This window comes from Tachysurus vachellii, chromosome 17 (genome assembly GCF_030014155.1).
Source record: "Tachysurus vachellii isolate PV-2020 chromosome 17, HZAU_Pvac_v1, whole genome shotgun sequence".
In the NCBI taxonomy this organism is placed as follows: domain Eukaryota; kingdom Metazoa; phylum Chordata; class Actinopteri; order Siluriformes; family Bagridae; genus Tachysurus; species Tachysurus vachellii.
Genome location: NC_083476.1, coordinates 6,404,664 through 6,425,015, shown reverse-complemented (window position 1 = coordinate 6,425,015; position 20,352 = coordinate 6,404,664). Strand labels below are relative to the sequence as shown.

The 20,352-nt window shown below is 40.3% G+C and overlaps 2 protein-coding genes across 2 annotated transcripts; one reads left to right on the top strand and one right to left on the bottom strand.

Annotated features, from left to right (window-relative positions):
* nars1 (asparaginyl-tRNA synthetase 1) lies at nt 1-12,797 on the bottom strand. The gene is made up of 15 exons (XM_060890446.1): nt 12,627-12,797; nt 11,131-11,213; nt 10,881-10,946; nt 10,696-10,788; nt 10,493-10,582; nt 9,622-9,700; nt 8,683-8,753; nt 8,096-8,182; nt 7,148-7,369; nt 6,215-6,414; nt 5,830-5,965; nt 3,046-3,159; nt 2,435-2,566; nt 1,082-1,213; nt 1-305 (listed from the first exon to the last, which is right to left on the bottom strand). The coding sequence occupies exons 1-15, from the start codon at nt 12,667-12,669 to the stop codon at nt 174-176; spliced, it is 1,680 nt and encodes a 559-aa protein (XP_060746429.1). The 5' UTR covers nt 12,670-12,797; the 3' UTR covers nt 1-173.
* Nucleotides 12,798-13,777: 980 nt separating this feature from the next.
* Nucleotides 13,778-19,918, top strand: txnl1 (thioredoxin-like 1). The gene is made up of 8 exons (XM_060890448.1): nt 13,778-13,994; nt 14,341-14,437; nt 15,631-15,804; nt 15,955-16,077; nt 17,296-17,365; nt 19,145-19,317; nt 19,497-19,601; nt 19,730-19,918. The coding sequence occupies exons 1-8, from the start codon at nt 13,897-13,899 to the stop codon at nt 19,757-19,759; spliced, it is 870 nt and encodes a 289-aa protein (XP_060746431.1). The 5' UTR covers nt 13,778-13,896; the 3' UTR covers nt 19,760-19,918.
* The last annotated feature ends 434 nt before the right edge of the window (nt 19,919-20,352 follow it).

Below are 20,352 nucleotides of genomic sequence, written 5' to 3'. Positions count from 1 at the left end.
TCAGTTTGAATGTTTATTTTTACTGGACAGAAAATATTCAGAACATAGAGATTAGGCAGTATATGACTCCATCCCATACTTCAGCATGATTAAAGCTTTAAATTTCTTGCAATGTGCTTGAGAGATGGATAAAGCAGGCCAGACAGAGGTTTGCGTGTGTTTGCTAAGGACATTTAAGGCCTGCAGCGCTGTATGAAGCGCGGGTAGAGGCACACGTCTCGAATGTGGTGACGATTCAGCATCCAGGTAAGGAAACGCTCGAGGCCAAGCCCATATCCACCATGAGGGCATGTGCCATACTTCCTCTGAAACAAAAGCACAAAAGAAGCATGTTTAGGTTCATTTAAGCATCTTATGCTGATGTTTAAATATGTTAATGTTATGATAAAGCATATTGAAACTGTGTTACAGCCATGTTATTAAAAAAAAAAGTCAAAGGTCGATATACCATGAAGTTGTCAGTAGGTTTTCCTACTAATGGTTGCCATAGTAATAACAGTAATCAATGGGTTGCAATTATCAGATTTCTTGCTGCTAATATTAGGCATTCTGTAGTGAGATGTTTGTGTAAATATCGAATTCAGCAGTTTATAGAAGCCACCAGCTCTCGTTAAAAATGAACGATTCGATCCGGTCGCTATGTAACTGCGAGTCACTACGTGAGAGCACAGCATAAGTTGGATATTTTCCAATAATCATTTCATTTCCTTTAATCCTGTTATAGTTACAGCTAATTCCATACGCCTTCTGCAAAAATGTCCGCTTATATCCCTTGTTTGAGCAGCTGTCGTTCTCTCTTTTTAATGAGGCAAAATGAATGCAGGTTGCCATGTTACCACAATATCCTCTGTTCTAAAATGTTGCTGGTACTGACACTGCCCACAAATTTTAAACAAAGTCCCTTTACAGACAGCTTCACCACATTAGTGATGAGGCAAGTCCCTGTGTGAGCTGTAGAACGAGAGCATTAATATAAGACACATAAGGTTTGAGTTACAGCTGCCACAATTAGGACATCACTTAGAGCATGTAGCAAACACCCTTGGTGCAGAATACTGCTGTGTATATATTGTACACCCACCTGGTCAGTGTACCAGTAGTACGGAGTGGGGTCGATGCCTTCTCTCTTGTAGCCCTCCAGAAGTTCCTCAGCATCCCAGATACGCATCGACCCTCCGACGATCTCACCAACGTTAGGCATCAACACGTCAACCTTCACAGCAACGTTTCCAGTAGTAAATATACCAATAACAGATTTCAAGCACTGATCCATTTTAACGGACGAACACGTAAACTGCTCACGTGTAGCATTAATTGTTGCATCTAACACAACTAACACAACATCTAATATTAAAAACCTAATAGAAACGTCCTGCTTTCATTTCTGGACATGAGCAAGTGAGGTACAGAGCATTAGTATTAGTATCACTATTAGCCATTAATTAGCCAGCTAACTAATAGAAGAAGTAAATCCAGCAGTAACTTGTTTTATTTCGTTTTTTTCTTAAAATGATTGTGATCCTTAATGCAAAGTGTGTTCGGTTTGACCAAAAAAAAGACACTGGATGTGACAGAGAAAACTATTTGAACTAGATGTTTCTAGAATTTTCTATGCTCAGGTAAGTTTTTTAAGGTAAAGACATACAGGCTGTTCTGCTTTTTCACATCGCTGTCTTTTTTTTAACAGATTCAACAAACTATAGTTTTGGCAAGTGGTTTAGCAGATCCATATGTAATTGTTTACAGACAGACCGTGTCACTTTTAATTAGCCATGTAAGAAGTTCCAGTGGGTCAGACATTTATATCGGGTCAAGGTCAAGCCATCAGACAATTAGTCAATTGGCATCACTCAGCTACACCAGCTCTAAAATAAATCAGAGATCCTAACTGACCTACGCCTGGGAATGTTTTCTACGAGTAAACGTCAGGAATTGGTGTACGTAAACTTCTGCACGATCCTGACATCTACATGACGGTCTTATTTACTGATTTATTACTTAACACTTCCTTTAATATGTTAAACCTGTTGCATTTTCTTTAGTATAACTCAAAATGACTGCTGGGTCACACGTTCTTACACATTACTTTAAAGCGTGCATTAAAAATCAGCAAGTTCTATTAAACACTACATTAAAAAATCATTTACGATGTATTATTTATTTATATACTTTGTGTTACGAGAGTGTAATAAGAGCGAAATGACAACGCTACGGTCATTGTACTAATTAATTAGCCTCTCCCTGTGTTTCCAGAAATCGCAGTTTAAATATTATAATGCAAACATTAGAGAAGAAATAACTGCTGTATTCACTCCTTAATGATTTCTTGTCTAATATGTGACTCACTCTATTGAAGAGATGTTTAGTTCAAGATAAATATATTAATGCTTTATGAGTGATTAAATTAAACTGTGGATTATTATGTTTTCCTGACCGATTCAGTGAGGCGTTGATCCTCGGGACAGCGCTGCATGTAAAATGATTTAATCTCCGCTGGGAAGCGGCACAGCAGGATGGTCTCGTTAATGGAGTCCGTCATCAGCCTCTCAGGGGCTTCGGGGATATCCTACAGCAGAAGGAGAGAGAAAACAAAAACAAAGACGTCAAATGATGTAAGAGATATTTGCATTAGAGACTGAGACAGAATAACAGTTATGGAGTTAACATCACACAGGAAAGCAAGCATGTCGAAGTGAGTCTTTGCAGATTTCTTTCTTTTTTCAGGCATTTAAATAAATTCACATTCATATTTTATTCTGTATGATTACTATGTTCATGCTGCCATGAATGAAATGAATAAAAAAAAAATAATAAAAATAAAAAGAGCGTTTTGTTCTTCAGCATCGGTTCGTTCTTTGCTTGCTGATCTGACATTCGCTGATGTTTTAGGAGTCTGTCTGTTAAAAGCTGTTTCAGTTCAATACATTTGTTATCTTTCGTATTTGATCTTTTTGTTGTCATTTGCTTTGAATTTCTGCATCTTGAGGAGTTCAGTTTAAAGTTTGAAGTTTAAAAAACGTTTCAGATGAATTTAAAGAGACAAACCTCTCCAAACTCGTAGTAGGTCCCATCATCTTTCTTAATGTCGTGTTCTTTAAGCCATGTGATGGCATCAGCATAGTTCATCCTCTTAAACGGCCTCTTGGGGGGCTTGAAGTTCTACACACAAACAGACACACACAGTTACACAAACACAGACCGACACACACACACAGACCGAGACACACACACACAGACCGAGACACACACACACAGACCGAGACACACACACACAGACCGAGACACACACACACAGACCGAGACACACACACACAGACCGAGACACACACACACAGACCGAGACACACGCGCAGACCGAGACACACGCGCAGACCGAGACACACGCGCAGACCGAGACACACGCGCAGACCGAGACACACGCGCAGACCGAGACACACGCGCAGACCGAGACACACGCGCAGACCGAGACACACGCGCAGACCGACACACGCGCAGACCGACACACCCACACAGACCGACACACACACACAGACCGACACACACACACAGACCGACACACACACACAGACCGACACACACACACAGACCGACACACACAGACCGACACACACACACACACAGACCGACACACACACACACACACAGACCGACACACACACACACACACAGACCGACACACACACACACACACAGACCGACACACACACACACACAGACCGACACACACACACACACAGACCGACACACACACACAGACCGACACACACACACAGACCGACACACACACACAGACCGACACACACACACAGACCGACACACACACACAGACCGACACACACACACAGACCGACACACACACACAGACCGACACACACAGACCGACACACACACACACACAGACCGACACACACACACACACAGACCGACACACACACACACACAGACCGACACACACACACACACAGACCGACACACACACACACACAGACCGACACACACACACACACAGACCGACACACACACACACACAGACCGACACACACACACACACACAGACCGACACACACACACACACACAGACCGACACACACACACACACAGACCGACACACACACAGACCGACACACACACACAGACCGACACACACACACAGACCGACACACACACACAGACCGACACACACACACAGACCGACACACACACACAGACCGACACACACACACAGACCGACACACACACACAGACCGACACACACACACAGACCGACACACACACACAGACCGACACACACACACAGACCGACACACACACAGACCGACACACACACAGACCGACACACACACAGACCGACACACACACAGACCGACACACACACAGACCGACACACACACAGACCGACACACACACACACAGACCGACACACACACACACAGACCGACACACACACACACACACACACACAGACCGACACACACACACACAGACCGACACACACACACACAGACCGACACACACACACACAGACCGACACACACACACAGACAGACCGACACACACACACAGACAGACCGACACACACACACAGACAGACCGACACACACACACAGACAGACCGACACACACACAGACAGACCGACACACACACAGACAGACCGACACACACACAGACAGACCGACACACACACACACAGACAGACCGACACACACACACACAGACAGACCGACACACACACAGACCGACACACACACACACACAGACCGACACACACACACACAGACCGACACACACACACACACAGACCGACACACACACACACACAGACCGACACACACACACACACACAGACCGACACACACACACACACACAGACCGACACACACACACACACACACACACACACACACAGACCGACACACACACACACACAGACCGACACACACACACACACAGACCGACACACACACACACACACACAGACCGACACACACACACACAGACCGACACACACACACACACACACAGACCGACACACACACACACAGACCGACACACACACACACACACAGACCGACACACACACACACAGACCGACACACACACACACACACACAGACCGACACACACACACACAGACCGACACACACACACACACAGACCGACACACACACACACAGACCGACACACACACACACACACAGACCGACACACACACACACAGACCGACACACACACACACACAGACCGACACACACACACACAGACCGACACACACACACACAGACCGACACACACACACACAGACCGACACACACACACAGACCGACACACACACACACAGACCGACACACACACACACAGACCGACACACACACACACACACCGACACACACACACACACAGACCGACACACACACACACACAGACCGACACACACACACACACAGACCGACACACACACACAGACCGACACACACACACACAGACCGACACACACACACACAGACCGACACACACACACACAGACCGACACACACACACACAGACCGACACACACACACACACAGACCGACACACACACACACACAGACCGACACACACACACACACAGACCGACACACAAACACACACACACAGACCGACACACACACACACACAGACCGACACACACAAATGCTTAACTACAAAATACCCAGAAAATAGAAACATATTTAAAAAGAAAACCTTCATATTGTCCCAGTCCTTATTATTATTATTGAGAGCTTTGCTTTTCAGTTATAAAATTCAACGTGTTTTTATTTTGGTGAAGAAAAAGGAATTGGAAGTCATACAGGGTTTATTTCGTGGAGCAGTGGTGCAGCAGGAGACTTCAGGACACGATCCACCACATCACACACCAGATCCTCTAATCTGTTCAGCAGATCTTCAAAGCTGATGAAGGGACATTCAGCCTCGATGTGGGTGTACCTGTGTTTATTATCGTAAAGAACATTCGATCACAGTTCACTAATATAAGTCACATGTAATGTGCTCTTACTGATTGAATGCAGTACAGATAATAATAATAATAATAATAATAATAATAATAATAACAACAATAATAATAATAATAATAATAATAATAATAGGAATCAGCTGCTAAGCGTTCAGACAAGAATTGTAAAAAGAGCTGTCTGTGTTTGTGTGTGTGTGTGTTTGTGTATATGCACGACTCACTCAGACAGGTGTCTGCGTGTGCGAGACTGCTCAGCACGATATGATTGGGCGATGCAGAACGTGTCACCAAGCGCTGGGATGCAGGTCTCCAGGTAAAGCTGCGACGACTGGGTTAGATACGCCTGCTCTCCAAAATAATTCAGATTGAAGAGGGTGGAGCCGCCTTCCACCTGAGTCTGCACCAGAGTGGGAGGAGTAATCTACAGAAAACACACACAGACACACGCATCTCAATCGATATGTCCATAACGTCTCCTACGTTTATTTTATTTATCATTTCATTCTTCTTTTTAATGTCTGAAACTTTGAACAAAAATAAATAAAAAACAAACAAACAAATAAATAAATAAATATTTAAATAATAATAATAATAATAATAATAATAATAATAATAATAATAATAATTGCTTAAACACTGTAAAAAAACAAACAAATAAATAAACCGTATCTTATTATTAATATAACATTTTCTGTTATTCTGCATCTTTAATTCACATTGGCACAAATTGGCTTGAGGTCTGTGCACATTTTAAGGATTTAACACCAATCTGTATATGGTCTTAGGGAGTGTTTGGCGGAAAACATAGACATGTCTCAGTTACACACAATCCTGTGCATTATTTTTACTTATTTAAAATATATATTTGACCGTGATAAAATAATAAAATGCATAAAACAACAAGATATGCTGGAATAAGTGCTAGCTTTAAGGCTGCTGAATATTGACGTGGAATCCATGTTGTTTCATTGAAGCAGATTTTCAGTAATTAATGTGACATACTGGAAATAGATTAAACTTCCATGCTGTCTTTATTTAATACTCATTTGTAAATAGTTTTTTATGTTCATTTGTTGGTATGTTATCTTTATAGCCATGTAATATAAGTGTAATTATTCTTGCATAGAAGATTACTTTTCCCCCCACGGTCTCACCTCATAGTAACCACGGCTGAAGAAGTGTTCCCTGAAGCAGTGTGTGACCGTGGATCGCACACGCAGGATTTTGGACACGTTTTCTCCCCGGATCATCATGTGCCTGTTGTTGAGCTGAACATCCACATCCGACTCCTCGTTCAGCAGATTGTCTGCGCCGCCGGCCGGAGCGAGACCGATCAGCTCCCAGAAATCACAGTGCAGCTCGTGGCCTCCTGGAGCCTTGGATGCAGCACCAAATGATAAAATGATGAGTTGTTTTTGTTACTCAAACAAATGAAGAACAGGAAGTGTAACTTCCTGATAGGTGGTGATAGGTGGTGTCTCAGTGGTTTTCATTTTTATTTTGTTTTCATTATGATTTACTTTGATACTTCAATAGTGCATTTGCATATTTCTAAATAAATTCTAAATATTTCTAAATTCTAAATATTTCTATAAAACTTGTATATATTATTAAACCACAGAACTGACTTTGTCGTGCTCATGGCTTAGAAGGTATTGATTGATTCATTTTATTTAACACCATAGCTTTAATTCTAATTCAGTTGTTGTTTCTGTAGTAACAACCTATTTACTGATAACTTTATGGCTTCACATCATGAAATAATTGTTATACGGATATGTATTTGACTGGCTAAGGTTAAGCACTCTGTATGTATGACTATTTATGTATAATCTAATGTTATCCAGAGCGACAAACTAAGCAATTGAGGGTTAAGGGCCTTGCTCAGGGGCGCCACAGTGTCAGCTTGATGGACCTGTTATTCAAACTCACAACCTTCCTATCAGAAGTCGAACACCTTAACCACTAAGCTATCACATCCCTAAAATCATCACATCAATCACATATAATTAACGATCGTAATTAACCAGATTAAATGTACTGAATTTCATCTCGTACATCCAAGAACTAACAGAACAGATGTTTTTCCTAAAGCATGGTACCTGTTTTCCCTCAGGAACCTGCTTCAGTGTTCCATACAGAGCCACTGTGCTTTCAGTAGACAACACGAGCCCGTTATAGCACTGACACTAGGGGGGAAAATAATCATACATTAATTCACCTGAATGTACAGTGCACAAATACACAAGCAGAGCAAATGAAATGAACACACTGATCAAAAAAAAACAGAGAAAGTCCTGATTCTCTTTGAACAGGTTCCAGATTGATATCCACTGACTTTATTTAATCCAGCTACAAAAAGTGTTGATTTCATTTAACACTTTTCTGTATAAACTCTCTTAATATAGAATTATTTCAAAAATGCAGTTCAATAGACTTACACCACTTTGAGTTACCTTCGACTAAACTGTAGTGGATTTAACCCTTTTTTTATTAACTGTTTAGCATTAGAAGTAATCGATGTCATTAGAGAAACCCATAAATCGAGACTCTGCAGAGGTTAGATTTCCTTAACAATTCACATATTCTGATATAATGTTATAGAAAGATATCGAGGACTTTTGCGATGTTACTTAACCACTACGATAATAATTTACTTGTTAGATATTAATCGGTTTCAGTTGATTACCAGTTTATCGGTGAGTACACACTGCAGGAATCCAGTTCCATCTCTCAGCACAATGAACAGGAGGTTCTTTCCTAAGATAAAAACACACACAATCTGATTAGAACACAAACCTCTATAGTACTAAAATATTCAACTGAATATTCTATTAACTGGAAATGTAATATATGACACGGATATCGTACTAATACCTCAGTATTGAGCTTATGTGATTAAGTACAGGCTGTAGAATTCCGAGTTGGTCTGAGGTTTCGCTTTTGAGTCGATAAATCATTCGTGTCATATTTTTAATCACTCCAGGTAGCTTTGGCAGCAAGCTTAGGAACACTGACCCACTGGATGATGAACCTTTACCACAAGTCTCTTGCAGATCTGAACAGGTTTCAATCCAGTATTTGATGCAATTAACACTGAACGGTTTCTCAGTTCAAGGTGCTATCACCACCATGCTTCTCTGTGGGAATGATGTTGAGTTGTGAGCAGTGTTGGGTTTTTATTCAATTTTAGGCTTGATGCTATGGACAAAGGTTTGATTATGGTCTTAACCGGTTGCCTGGGGCTTTAGTAGCTTTTATTTTGTCTTCTCATTAATCTTGCAGTCAAGTTTTGTGGTGTATGTAGGCTAGGGGTTCTCCCATCATTGTGGGACTCTTGAACACCTTTAGAGTTATCCTTACCCTCTTGATCCACTTTACTTTCTCATTGACTCTTTCCATCATTTGGGAGTTTGGGAAATTCTACAATTTGGATACTTGTTTCGAAAGCTTACTTAGCCGTCAAGGTTTGAATTGTCGTCTTCTTGTGTCTTTGTTTATGTATGTTCTCTTTTAAACTCTTAATTCCTGAAGCAAGTGTATATATATGTATCTCATGTGCAGTGTAATTGATACATGAACAAGGTTATATTACATTATGTAGTAAATGCGTGTGTTTGTGTGATACCTTGACGGCGTAGCCTGTGCACCCAGCCGAACACTTTGACTCGCTGATCCCTCAGAGGCTCCAGCAGATGGATCTTAACCTGACGCACGCAGACCAAACCGTACTTAACCACTTACAGTTATAACCAGTTATAGCATCCACCAACATTCATCACAGTAAACTTAATCTACACAACCTTAATAGCCACACAATTTCATACTCATTCAAACTCAGTTCAGCCCTCACAGAAACAAAAGAATGAGAAAACAAGATTTTACTTATTAACATGTGAAACCAAACTCCAGTTACAGAGGAGGCCAAAAGAGAAGAGAATGCAAACATTTCAACAAATGTATAATCTTTTTTATACCGCTTCAAATGTAAGTTAAGGCCTCGTTTGCATTGATGAGAACAGAACAACCGGTTATTTTCAAGATACCATTTAAACAAATCCGGCAGTACCTTAGTGCGCTAAATTGGGAGAAATGTTGATGGTGTTTAAAGACAGAATTGAAAACATGGCTGTCATATAACCGAGACCTCAAACAAATGTTCAACATGAATAAAATCCAACCGTTATTTTCACCTGAGCGACGGTTAGAAAAGTGAAACAGAAAGAAAAAAAACAAACACAACTAATAAGCTACTACTGTTGAGCAAGACTCATAACCGAAAGCAGAGCTTGTATGGATCTAGGAAACGCTTAATACGACAATCAGGAAGTTGTGGCTAGATACAAAGCATATAAGATTTAAATACAACTTTCTAATGACCTCTGGATGGCATTCGGATGACTGTTTTCACTTTACTGCAAAGAACCTTCGTTTATGTCCTTAAAAAAAATTAAGTACAGAAAAATAAACTGATTGAAAAACTAACGGATTGACTTTACCGTTTTGGGTTCTGGAAGGCTGGCGTCCTTCTTAATAATAACCTTTTTGGCTTCCTCAAGATTTTTCTCTCTCCTCTCAGCATCTCCCGCCTGTCAGCGGTCACATATTGTATATTAATAATCCGTCATTTATACAGAGATTCACTGTTAAACTATCACTGTAATGGTACACGAGAAAGCCACAGCACTTTGCGAGTGATTACCTCTTTCTTTTCCTTCACATCCGTCTTCATTTGTTCCCGGTGGTAGTTTTTTTTCACATTCTTCAGCTGGGTTTTAGAAATCACAGCCCAGCGCTAGATAGATAAAGAAAGAGAAAAGAGATCAGACAGGAACAATCACGTAAAAAAGAGTGCAAGTACATTTAGTGCCACTTTTTCTCCCTCACCTCTCCTTCTTTCTGAGAATCCACATAAATAGTTGGGAATGGTTCTTTTCCAGCAAATAGTAGGGCCTAGAAAAATGAATAAATATTAGAATCTTCAGTACTATGCTTGCTTTAAAACTGCAAAAAAAAAAAAACATTTGATGTGCTTAAATATATATATATAAAATGTAAATGTTGTTGCAAAATATAACTTTGTTGTTCAGTTGAAGTAAACTGTAAAGAAAACATATGATCTCTCTCTCTCATTCACCTTCAATGCCGTTTTGAAAGGTTTCTGCTCCGTCCCGTCTCCATCCTGATCACTGCCATGTTTATCAGAGACATACAGCTCCCCTGGAACAACAAAATACATCACAACATGACACGCTGTGCAATTTCAGTAATCTTTTAAGATCATTACTTGCCCTGATGTAACATTCTGAAGTTTCAATAACGATATATCTGTAATGAATGAAAGCTACTATGTTCTGCTTTCGCTATAGTTCAGCGACAGCTAGGATCATTTTATAGCTGTCAGTTGAGCTTTGCAAATCCTCCTTGAGCAATCATCAGTCACATTTAGAGATTTTAATCAAAAAATTACAGACACCAAACTATCTTTGGTCGTAAGGTTAAGTCACATTTTGTATTCAAAGACTGATATCAACTCGCAAGCAAATATGTTCTTTTACAGGGTGGGTTTTTCACTGCAACAGCAAAAACGGATTGAAAATAACACCTTGTAAAGCTGACTTTGGTGCGAATAATAACAGATTTACTATACATAGGGTTTTTGACTGTAGTATTTTCAGTTCAACTCAATTCAATTATACAACACTTTTTACAATTGACAATGTCTCAAAGCAGCTTTACAGAACATAAACATAGAACAAAAGGTGAATATAAAGATTATTAAAATACAAAAATTCCAGCTTAACTATAGATATATTTAAATGCGTTTGTATTTATCCCCAATGAGCAAGTCTGGAGTGACTCAGGCGGCAGTGGTGAGGAAAAACTCCCTTGAATTGAGTTGAGTTTTATACAGTATTTAAACATGATGTTTAATGGGATCATTTCATTTAGCGTGGCATGTAATAATCTGTACTTACACAATCTACAATCGGTGCGAAACATTATCACAAACCAGTGGTTACAATGCTGAAAAGAATTTGGCTAAACTCCAAACAACTCCCCAAACCTGTGCAGTGCTGATATGAAGCCTGGCTTTAGTTTTATATGAATCAGAATTAGAATCAGGTTTAGTGGCCAAATGTGAATTTGGTTCCAGCTGTTACTCATACTCCCTAGGTATATATATGTAACACATGTGCTAGGATATAATAACAAATACCCTATCTGCAGGTCTATGACTCTATTTGGACTTCAACACCCTACACGATACATTCATGTTCATATTCGGAACCAGATTCCATGTGTGCGTCAACACACTTGGCCAATAAACCTGATTCTTATACTGATATGTTAATTTTTCACATATGGTATCATTAGTAAAACGTCCTGTAGATTTTAAATCAATCATGTTGCAAATGGAAGATTATGGGTTTGTCACATGCACGATGATAAAGGGTTGGACACACGAACCGCTTTCTAAAATGATGCTTTGCCTTATCAAATGTGAAATTACAGTTACGGAAGCTAAGCTAATGCTAAGCTAATGCTAATGCTAACGCGATCTGATGCAACACGCAGCGCATTTTGCTGCAATTAGCACAGATTTCTGTTTCATTTAAAAGCCAGACTCACGCAGCGATATTTGTTCTGTGCCCTGGGTCGTTTCGTCCGCCATGTATAGGTCCGTTCTGTGAATGAATCTCACACACAAGCTGTCACTAACGCACACAAAAAAATATATAAACTTCTGGTTTTGGTCGAACGTCAAGGAGCCCTGCTGAGCCTTCAGAAACACTCTATCAATGTGAGAACGCGCATGCGCGGGGTGATGCTGAGAGACAGGACGCTCTCAGCGGTCAACATTTTACACTCATTGATTGGATAATGACAAGACGGGAGGCGGGATTTGTGAGAATGTCATTGTTGATTGGCTGTTTTTTTATATCAGTATCAGACTCAGATCAGAATCAGGTTTATTGGCCAAGTGTGTTGACACACATAAGGAATTTGTAAGGAACAAATAACACTATACTATACAAGACAAGGCAATACAGACTATACAAAACAATACAGACATAAATAACACTATACTATACATACTATATTCCGTATTCATATTTAATACTATTACTGTCTATTGTATCACATCTGTATTGTATAGTGTTATTTGTATAGTCTATTATCTTGTCCTGTATAGTATAGTGTTATTTATGTCTGTATTGTCTTGTATAGTATAGTGTTATTTATGTCTGTATTGTCTTGTCTTGTATAGTATAGTATTATTTATGTCTGTATTGTATAGTATAGTGTTATTTATATTTGTACTGTCTTGTATAGTATAGTGTTATTTGTCTGTATTGTATAGTATAGTGTTATTTATTGTCTGTATTGTCTTGTATAGTATAGTGTTATTTATGTCTGTATTGTCTTGTATAGTATAGTGTTATTTATGTCTGTATTGTCTTGTATAGTATAGTGTTATTTATGTCTGTCTTGTCTTGTATAGTATAGTTATTTATGTCTGTATTTTTCACAAACAGCTGGAACCAAATTCCTTATGTGTGTCAACACACTTGGCCAATAAACCTGATTCTGACTCTGCTCATCAGAAATATTTTGATGGAGAACGGTCAACGTATTTGATTCATTTTTAACACGTACGAATATTTACGACATCGTTGTTTCACTTTCTGTATCATTTGCGACTTCTCGTTACACGTCCGGCCATTTTTTACCATAGCAACGCAGCATACGGGATTTCTCTGATTTTCATTGGCCAACGTGTCGGATGACGTCAGGAGCACGCAGAAATCAGTTGATCAGCGGTTTTTTGTTGTACCTTTGACCGTAGCATATTTGTGTATCCTGTGTTCGGTCATTTAAAAACATATTTTACTGTAAAATGGTCGGAGTGAAAGTAATCGGGAGCGATTCGGAGTTCCAGCCGGAGCTGACCGGTGCTGGCTCCAGACTGGCCGTCGTGAAGTTCACCATGGCGGGGTGAGGAGCTCAAGTCTGGGCCTTAGCTTAGCATAGGCTAACTGTGCTAACTAGCCTAGCCACACAGTGCCGGTTTTAGTATGACTTAGCGAAACAGCAGAAGTTAGCTAAATTAGCATCGTAGCTAATTCGACAAGTTGAGTAGTTTAACGTAAGCTGTTGTTTTGTAAACGTGTACGTTATTGGAACTGTGTGAGAAAACAGACAAAACTTAGGCTAGTTTACAGTCAGCTAGCATGATTCCACATGATAGTCGAAAGCTTCTACGTGGTGTAGCTTATAACATCTGACATCGAATCTTCTTTTCTTTAATAAATGTGTTTATTTTTGTTATTTAATTCACCAGGTGTCGCCCGTGTGTCAGAATATCTCCAGCTTTCAACATGTTGAGCAACAAGTACCCACATGTTGTTTTTCTTGAAGTGGATGTCCATGTCTGTCAGGTGAGAGGATTCATAATGGAAGAGCATTGAGGCTGGAAATGAAGCTTCTATAGGTATTAATTGTCATCTATATGGCATTGTTTATCAAGGGTCATACTGACCTGACCGTCTGAATCCTCATCACTATCAAGTATCAAGTTTAAACAGGATTTCATCTGGGAAACATAACAACATGCATTACAATTGCTGCAGAGGTTAAAATATGGAGTAGGAATACAAGGCGGGTTTCATATACGTCTTTTTTTCTTGCCTGCTTGTTGTTTACACCGTAACTTCTTTATACCTCTGAGCTCAGCTGTGTACCACTGAATTATAGATGCTTCAGAATGGTTTAAAAAAGAGCAGAAACAATGAGGAAACCATTAACTCATGCTTCATGCCACATGCCTATTTATAACTATGAGTTGTTGAGCCTCTCCTTCAACAGCATGGTTCTGTTTGAGGTGCTGAAATAAATTAGTTGTTCTGCTTCCTTTAGTTGCCACAAACTTTTACAGCAGGCTTTGGCTTGTTCAATGTCTGAAGTTGCGAACCCGAACCATTTCCATACAACTGAAGAAACCGTGCCGCTCTTGGAAACAAGCTCTTTGGATTTTTTTTTATCTATATAAGTATTTTTTCCTCTCTGTTTATCTGTGAGGTGATTCAACAGCAAGACTTTTTCACAAGCCTCTAAACCACGTTCCATTCCTTTGTAAACGACAGTGTGATGTGATCTGAGGTGAAGTACTCCTAATAAATAAAAAAAATATTTTTAGGCCTCTTACGGCTGCATTTACAACATTTCTGCAGCTCTGCACCTCTATTCTTTGGCTCAGTTTGTGCTTAGTGGCCATTTTATCAGCTCACATCTGATCAATCTTGTAAAACACTATAAAGCGATGCAACCCAAGACCACTGCATTTCTTTTTCTGCCAAGTGCCGTAAATGTAAATGTTTTTACGTCCTGCCTTTTGGTCGATTTAGAGTTTGCACTTTTTTGCCGCTGCTTTCAGAACCAGGAAGTCTTGGAATGGTTCCTTTAGTCTATGAGTGATTGCTATGATCTTACCTGGCCAAATATAATGCACCACACTGAACCGGGAAAAACTCAGAACTGGATTAAAAAGCAGGACAATCTTTGTACATGTAAACTATTTTCCAGTATTTTATCCCGTCAGATTCACAAATTTTTCATGTGTTTTTTCTTGAAGGGAACAGCGGCAGCCAACAACATCTCTGCTACGCCGACATTCCTGTTTTTTCGAAACAAAGTGCGTGTGGATCTGTATCAGGGAGCGGACGCCTCAGGCCTCGAGGACAAAATCAAACAGCACGTGGAGAACGACCCGGGGAGTAACGAGGACTCGGACATTCCTAAAGGATACGTGAGTGCAGTAAAGATGATGATGATAAAACATGTTATTCATTAAGTGCTTTTTCAATAAACCAAGATGAAGAGCAGCATCAGAGTGGATGCTAGATGTTGTGATCGCTTAAAGATTGTTTGTTATAGAAACAATTGTGTGTTTGTGCAGATGGATCTTATGCCGTTTGTGAGTAAAGCCGGTTGCGAGTGTCTTAACGAGAGCGACGACTGCGGCTTTGACAACTGCTTAATCAAAGACTCTTCTTACCTAGAGTCAGACTGCGATGAGCAGGTAACGTACACCAGAGCACCTGAGTCTTTAAAGCAAAGTCAACATTCCAATTTTCCTGGTCACATACACAACCGTACACAGTACAACATGCAGTGAAGCGCTTTGTACAACTGTTCGTGGTATTATAATATAGTGAGTAGGAATTGGGTCAAAGAAGGGGATTTATAAGTAAAATAAAATGAGGCATATGATGATACATGGTGATATGAATATAGGATGACCGTTATGAATAAAGTGCCTAAAAATGTGTTGTATTAGTAGTAACACAAAGACCTGGGTCCTGTCTGCTTGCATGACGAGAGACCTAGAAGCCCAGAACCGATCAGCAATCTAATGGTTTTACAAATCTGTGGACCCCCAAAATACAGCTATTTATCAGGCTGTTATTCTGATAAAGACAACCTGATTTATATATCAGCTGTTGTCCTGTTTATATATCTGCCCTAGGTGTCCATGTAAGGCTGTTTTTCTAATTACTCATTTGTTCCCAACAGTTTGGAGAGGTATTAATCGATGAGCGAGACTTGCGTAATGCCGTCTCTATGTTGCATCAGCTGCACACATTCTCAGGCTGCACTTGTCTGTCTGCTTTTCAGCCAGCTGTACAGGAAAACAAGTTTAAGCCACAATCATAATCACTACCTGTTTATCTTTTACAAGCTTTCATTTTCACTTTGCACCACTTGCAGATTTTCTGTTTATGCATTTAAAAAAAACATACTGTTGTATTATAGACTAATAAAGCACACGTATGTGAGCTAGCATTCAAAAAGTTTGACAGTGAGCATGGTGGTTTGCATAACGTGTTAAAGACGCCTCGAAATTCTGTTCTTTTAAATGTGAGCTCTGTTACAGATCTCACATTTTCTTACTGCTGTGGATTTTACACACTGAGAATTAGTCTGTGATTTGAAATAGAAGCGAAAGTAAAACTGTAATTTGAAGCAGAATGTTTCTCCTCGCTTGGAACGGGTTCAGGTTTAATGGCAAAAGCTTGTACTGAAAGTGTCATATGATCCGAGTGAACGAAAGCTTAGCTGAGACGTACACTTCGGCATAACCGTCGACGTGAAATTCAATACTCGGTGACACAAAGGAAGACAAAGTGTGTGTGCTTCTGAACTTTTTTGTGACCTTGTGTTTGTTCCTCACAATGTTCATCAGAGAATCTTACCTGCTGTTGTAAATACTAGTTTCTGTTGTGCTCTCTCGTTGCAGCTCCTCATCACAATCGCCTTCAATCAGCCTGTAAAGCTTTTCTCTTTGAAGCTGCAGGCGTCAGATTTGGGTAAGTTTTCCCAAATCTCTACCTTTTTTGTGCATTCTGTAATCCTTTGTCTGTTTTCGGCACTCGTCCAGCCTCATACTCACCGGCACAAATGTCTCACCATCATCAAAGCAGTGCGGAGGTGTCACAAACCTCATCAGCCATCTAAGGCCATGACCCTACATACTTCATCATGTCAGGGGTTCATCTGAGCTCTGATGCCTTCTCTTTTACTCCTCAACGTTCTCTCACATTTTATTTATATGACACCTTTCCACACTTTAAATTCCAAGCTAATAGACATTGTCGAGGTGAATAAACAAACAATTAATAATCTGATCAAGGTGAAGAGTGAAGGTACTGAAGAAATACATTTATTTTCATTTGTTAAGGGGGAGTAAGGCTATAGAGGGCTTTAGAATCTGGATCATTATACTTTTATTAATCCCCACGGAGAAATTGGTTTCGGTACCGTAGCTCTAAGTCAAAAATAGAGACTTGTATATACAAAAAATTTATAAATAAAGCTAGGATTTAAATAACTCTACACGTAAAGGTGTATTGTTGCACAGTGAGATGTTGTTGTACAGAGGAATTATACAGTCCGATGGACACAGGTTTCCTGTGTCGCTCTGTGGAGCACCTTGATCGGAGGAGTCTGTGACTGAACGTACTCCTGTATCCGTCAAGGACATCATGGAGCAGGTGGAAGATGTTGCCTGAGACGGCCAGTAGCTTAGACATGATCCTTCTTTCTGTCACTACAGTCAGAGAGTCCAGCTCCACACCACATCATCACCGGCCTTATACATGAGTCTGTTCTGTTGGATGTGGTAGCTCAGTGGTTAAGGTGTTGGACTACTGATCAGAACGTCATGGGTTCATACCCCAGGACCAATCTGCCACTGCTGGGCCCCTGAGCAAGGCCCATAACCCTCAATTGCTCAGTTGTAAGTCACTCTGGATAAGGGTGTCTGCTAAATGCTGTAAATGTAATGTAAATGTTCAGTCTGTTGACCTTCAGTCCGCTGCCCCAGCATGCAGCAGCAGAAAAATAGCATTGGCTACCACAGACTTGTAGAACCATCTTCAGCATTGTTCTGCAGATAACATGTCCAGTTTATTATTAATGTGAACTCAGGTATGTAGGTATGTAATCCTCCACCATGTCCACAGAGACCCCGTGGATGGAAACAGTGGTCCTTAGTCCTCCTCAGGTCGACCACTAGTTCCTTTGTTTTTGTCATTTTGCTGTTGCCTGTTCCGCTCACACCATATGACAAAATGATTCCCTGTAGACCTGTTCTCAGTCTCCTCACCATCACTGATACAACTAACTATATGGGGTGTTAGTGCCACCAGCCTGTAGTCCTTGGGGTCACTGGGGCCCCAAAGGTGAGGATTATGAATAATGAGTAAGGTGAGAATGAGGATTTGTACTGAATCCTACATAATTCAGGATATTGACTCAGTCTTTTTCTTGGTTTTCTTTATTTGAACTATTACACAATTGTTACGATGGAGACAGAATTAAGCAAGGACAGCTAGAGAAATCTACCCTCTATCTCAAGTCACTGAAACACTAGTCTAGTGTTAATTAGTAATTCTCTGCAAATCAACTTGTTCACAAAATTATTTGTATATTTTTTCTAATTTCTTCCCTTATGAGCATCATTATTCATTTTAAAGTTTGCTCTGGTACATGTGTCTGTTACATTGTTCACAGTTTATTTTTGGAAAGATTTTTTGTCATCTCTCTCTTGCTCTCTCTCACTCTCTTTTACCCCACAACTTTCTCAGCTCAGGCACCAAAGTGTGTGAAGATCTTCATCAATCTCCCTCGCTCCATGGACTTTGATGACGCCGAGAGGAGTGAGCCGACGCAGACTCTGGAGATTTCGGAGGAAGACTACAAAGACGAAGGCCTCATCTCTCTCAGATACGTCAAATTTCAGAACGTCAACAGCGTCACCGTACGTTTCTCTTTCTCATGTTTCTGTCACACCGAAGATGTATTTTTATACTGTTTCTATCTGGTTAACGGTCTACTGCACTCAACAATAGGAGAGTGCTGCCCTCTGATGATAACATAATGTAGTCATAACATATAACATTCATTTTTTTTTAACGTTTGTCACTTGTATTTTTCTAGCTGTTCATTAAGTCAAACCAAGGGGGCGAGGAAACGACAAGAGTGAACTACCTGACGTTTATAGGAACCCCAGTGCAGGCCACCAACATGAACAACTTCAAACGGGTAACACAGCCTCATACTCACCAAGGATGTAAAAATACGTGTCTGTGTCTGTGCATGTCTCTGTATGTGGAGATTTGGTGACAGCAGCAGCATTTTAAAGTGGATTTGTTTTGTTTTTTGAAATGTAGGTGGTAGGAAAGAAAGGAGAGAGCCATTGAGGACGGAGACTGGACAAATACAAGTGCGCTGGAACTGTTTCACAGCTCTTATCAGAGAGTTAAAAAAAATAAGGGTGAAGAAAGGAAGTCTCGATCCGCACCTTTTTATCTATCACACACCCAAAACCTGTAAATAAAGTAAATCCTTTTTCAAAGGCATCACGGCTATTATTCTCTGTTGTGCAAAGGCGTCTGTCTACGTAATTCTATTAAGGAATTCTGTTCAAAATAATCCAATATGAAGAAGGACTATGAATAAATACCGTTACAGCATCTGCTCAGGTTTATAATCCCACCTATTTGTCTGAAGTATATGGGTCAGATTTTCTCCCCTCTCTTGCCATATTCTCAAGCCATTAGGAAATCACTGACTGATTGATTATCAGGAGTCCAAGCACAAAGTACTGGAAGCAAAATCAACGTTTTCCATTAAGCTGAGGTGAACAGCTAGAATAAATAATCTGGTTAAAATTTCTTTCATTGATCAAAAATGTAGCAATACATTTTTCCTTCTCTGGATCTAAGGAGCATAACATGTTCCAGCATGACGTCGGCCCTGTGCACAAAGCATAAGGTAACTGCTTTACCAAGAG